The 4,754-nt window shown below is 44.8% G+C and overlaps 1 protein-coding gene across 1 annotated transcript; it reads left to right on the forward strand.

Moving 5' to 3' along the window:
* Positions 1-2,884: 2,884 nt before the first annotated feature.
* Positions 2,885-3,102, forward strand: PHALS_07391 (uncharacterized protein; the record flags this gene model as incomplete). Its single annotated transcript, XM_024720849.1, has 2 exons — positions 2,885-2,936; positions 2,996-3,102. The coding sequence occupies 2 exons, from the start codon at positions 2,885-2,887 to the stop codon at positions 3,100-3,102; spliced, it is 159 nt and encodes a 52-aa protein (XP_024586007.1).
* Between the last annotated feature and the right edge of the window lie 1,652 nt (positions 3,103-4,754).

The following is a 4,754-nucleotide window of genomic DNA, read 5'->3' on the forward strand; positions in this document are numbered from 1 at the left end:
GTCGACATTCTCGCAGTACCTGGATTCTCCATGTGAAAAAGCACTGATGGGTGGCAAACACTACCGCGTCCTGAACTATCTCAAAGGCATGTCTACACACGGGTTGCGGTTCGACGCTGGAAAGACGCGAATTGGGGAGTGACAAGCACACAAGGTGCTCAACGTCTGGAGTACTATTGCTGCTAGCAGGTGCTACGCTACCTGTTGTTTGAGATGGGATTCAAGGCTGAAGGCCCCACCACGATTTAATTAGACAACAAATCTGTGATCAGAATAGATGACAGCCAAGGCTGCACGCCTCGCGCGAGCACATTGACCTATGAGCTCATTTTGTGCGATACCACGTCGAAGCAGGACGCATCAAGCTAGCGCACGTGCGCACGGAGGATCAACTGGCCGACTTCTTAACTAATGCGGTGCCCACGCCACGCCTGTTGCTGCTATGTCGGATAACCAGGATCGACGATGTGCAAGTTGAGGGGGGGGTGTTGAGGTGCTGTGACGCCACGTCACAAATTTGTGTACAGTGCACAATGGCAACTTGTAAGTTGAAATAAAACCTCCCAGAAGACCAAGTTTGCAAGGTTACAGAACATGCGTTAGTGTTTAGAAGCTGACTAGGATTCTGGTAGCTGATTTTACTTTCCATTCTACGCTGCGAGTAACAAGACATCGTTAAATCGATAGTTGCCAACGTCCGACCTGATCGAATTTATTCAAAATGAAATTGCTTTTTGGCAACACCAAGAAAATGTTTAGTATGAGACTATTCCCTCTATTTGATACAATTGCTTTTGTCAGTCTGGTCACTGCTGATGCTGACAACAAGTGTCCCAGGGACAGCTTGAAGCTACACTTTGTCGTGTTTTTCTAGAAGTATAAATGGACGTATAATCAGTCTCTGAAATTACCCATCAGTACCATCAATCGACCGTATAGAAATTACTACACAGGTCCAGCAACATATGATTGACAAATATAGACTTTCGTCTTTTATTGCAAGTTTGAAGATGCGCGATGCTGACCTTTAGTGGGAGCTGTGGCACGCGCGCATGGGACATTTGAGCGAGAGAGGTATGGTCAAAACTCAGAATGTCACGCATGGTATGCCAGCTATGCGCCGTGGCATTAAGACTATATGCAATGGATGAATGGAGGGTAAGCAACCTGTTTCGCCGTTTCCTTCACAATCAATATCCAAGATATCGCGTGTTTTGGAGTAACTCGAGTCATGCGCTTGCGAGATAATCTTTATTCTGAGAGTTCGATCCTTTGGCGCACCTAGTCATCGCGCATTGTTCTTTGTCGTGGAGAAGTAGAGTCCATCTTCGTAGGTGAGTGCCCGTCTTTTTTATGAATTCATTGCAAACATTGGATCTGTTTTGTATGCACGGTGAAATCTTTCTTTCATCCTTACATCCATTTCATCCGTGCTGTACGGCGTAAGTTTGGAGTGAATAATCGCGTGACGTTGAGAAATTCCCACTACGGGCATTTTATCTTAATGCATATCCTCCCAGAAAAAGGGTGTCAGGCATTATTTCCTCGTCTCTTTATGGTAAATTATTCATGGCCGCAATGTTGACGTGTTATCGCTTACAATGACCGTATAGTTGCAGAGCAATCATGCGAGTGTGCATGTGACGAAACGTGCTGGAGACGTTGGTGGCTGTGTAAGGCATCGGTCACCACATTCAATTTGACTAATCTATGGCGTATTGTAAAGTTGAATCGCTGAAAATAACCATCGCGTCGACTTGGGTGTGAGAGTCGGCGTTTTCAAAAAACCACTTACACGCCGAGTTATCCGTGAGAGTATTAAAGTGATCTCCATGGAGATGATGTCAGCGCGAGCTTGACTGCATGAAATTCAGTTGCGTAAGCCAGTCAGTTGGATTCATGCGGCCTCAGTTTATTGGACAAAGATGCCACCGGTCAGTGTTTGCCTTTTTCGTCGAGTTGTGAGACTACGGCTCCACATCAACATTCTGATGCATCTGTTTGTCCCGATAAATGGCTTGTTGTTATTCGCCAACTGGAGCACTGGAGCTTATTGCAACGCCAGTTTGACAACAAAGAACAATTTATGTTGCTCTTCTCTCCAACCCCATGTTGTTGTTTTTCACTAACACACTCGATGTTTATACAAGTTTGGCATTGTTTGCTATGCATTTTTCACAATGTCCCGTTCGTCCAAGAAAATTCAATCAACCCTCTTTCGATTAAGGGCATACCATTTCTTTATGGTTCAGATCGTCTTTGCGTCAACGTGTAAGTCTTTTCTGATATCGTGTGCCCCAAAAAGTCAGCCATTCCCACACCAAAGTCACGTTTTGTGGATTCTCTCTTCAAAGAACTGTGCAAATGAAAGCAACATGCGGACGCATTCTTCCATGGTATGAAAGAAGATGAAAAGATCGTCCATGTACACGACCACATAGTCAAACTTGTCAAATAAACATCTCATCTGCTGCTGTATCACCGCTTGAGCGTTTGACTGGTCTGTCTGGGCTTCTACTAAATTGTTGTTGTTGCGTGCCAATTTCCATACATCTTCCCTAACTAAAGAGTCTTGTTTCTATGCGATTGAATTGCTAAGACCCCCACAACCCCTCATGCAAGATTTACACTGTTTAACAACCTTAGTGCCCCACTGGCCGCAAAATCCAGATCAGAATGAGGGGCAAAGATAGATGGGAGCTTCAGAAAAGAACAATAGAGAAATAAAATTTTTGTGCAGTTGTCTTTATCATAATTAAAACTATTGCAAAAGGTGATACAGATAGAAAATATTCGCGAGATGTGATACACTAAAAATAGGAGACCTGGTAAAATTACCGAGTGTAGTCATTCTTGTTTTACCGTTACATTGAAGGCGTGTGCCATGGAGATGGCCTCGTACCAAGAAAATATCGGGGCACTAGAGATCCCTGAGGGTTACAGCTGACCTTAGTATCTCCCCAGCAGCGTAAGTTCGACAAGCAGGTCGTCCAAGGAAACGACGCATCAGATCCCATGGTGGGGTTGGCGGAAAGGCGAGGAAGCCTTACAAGTGCACCATCTGTGGGGTGCTCGGCCACAACCAGGCAGCATGCCGATTAGCAGCTTACATTCTCCAATTTCTGTAACTCAGGACAGTCGTCACGCTTATGACCATACTCATTGCAATTAGAGCAGTACCCACGAAATGTTAGCCCAGTACTCTTCTTCTGGTGCAGTCCACAACCACCATTGTAGCATCCACGAGCGCCACGGCCACCTCGACCACCACTTCGACCTCTGTGACTTCTTCCACAACCACCTTGACCACCTTGATCGTGCGTCGAGGCCTTGACTGCTTGCTCTTCTCCTCTCTCTTCTTAGCCAAATCGAACTCACGGCCAGACATCTCTTTTGCGTCCAGCAATGTCACCTTCTCGTGGGCCTCAATAATGCTTATCATTGCATCATACTCCTGGGGTAAACTTCCAAGTAAAACGACTAGTTTCTCGTCCACAGACACGGCCTTGCCTACCGCAGTAAACCGTGAACACAGATCATAAAACTTCACGATGTGCTTTTTCAGATTTCCTCCCACGCCTAGCGAAAATCCATGCAGCACTCTCCTCAATTGCACACGATTATGAAGCGACTGCTTCACGAAGGAGCACGCAGCATTTCCCTTGCGTCATAAAAGCTCACGAATCATCGAGTGGTAGTTTGGATTTAAGTATTGGACCACAATAGCGAGCGCCTTCATGGCGGCGGCCTTCCACTGCGGCTTCGAGGTGTCCTAATAGCCCATTTCTGGCCAACGCCATCCGGGCGTCGAACTCCCACAGGTAGTGATTGTCGTCGGTGAGTATCTCGTTGGGCTTGGAAGCGTTTGAGCTCATAAGCTTTAGCGATGTCTTGTTACCCAAAGCGCAGAATGGAAAGAAAACTTACAACCAGAACCCTAACCAGCTCCTTACCACTAACACATGTTCTGTAACCTTGCAAACTTGATCTTCAGAAAGTTTTCATTTCAACCTACAAGTCCATTGTACACCGTACACAAATCTGTGACGTGGCGTCACAACACCTTATAGTCGGCAGATCTCTAGTAATTATGTAGCCTTCTTTGTAAAGTGATTGGAGTGAACGTGATGATTCAAATTACGCAACCTACAAATCGCACAGTGATAAAGCAACATTCACAGACGCAATATTTAAACAGAAAAAGTCACATATTTTAGATGTTGGCAAGTATTACATTACTATTTTTGGTAGCGAAGAGCACATACTAAAACAAAGAAATTTAAGAGAAAATCAAGTCATGAAACCCGTCCGGCATCATCGTCAGCATTTTTAGCATTTGAAGACCCCAATTTATTGACGTGCATTTTCAGGACGAATAACACAGAAAGCCGCTGTAGCTAACAAAAACAAATACACGATCCATACTACATACCATAAAAGGAGATACAAATTGAAGAGGACGGTATTAATGAGGTTCACAGCATTATACAACATCGTCGGAACTGCGAACAAAAAAAAAGGTAGATCCCATAAGGCGCGTTAACATACAGCAAAAGAATTATGCTCCGGGATGGAGCGCAAGAGTATCAATTTATTTTAAACAAAGATATCACTTAACTTGGACAAAGCATTTTGTCAAAGGCTCCATTAAACTTCTAAGCAATGTAACTAGCGATATTTCAGACCGCCGAAAGGGACACCAAGACCACATCCGCCTCCGTATAGGCCCGCGCCATACAAGTTCCAGTAACCAA

Source organism: Plasmopara halstedii (genome assembly GCF_900000015.1).
Source record: "Plasmopara halstedii genome assembly, contig: Scaffold_3109, whole genome shotgun sequence".
Classification (NCBI taxonomy): domain Eukaryota; phylum Oomycota; class Peronosporomycetes; order Peronosporales; family Peronosporaceae; genus Plasmopara; species Plasmopara halstedii.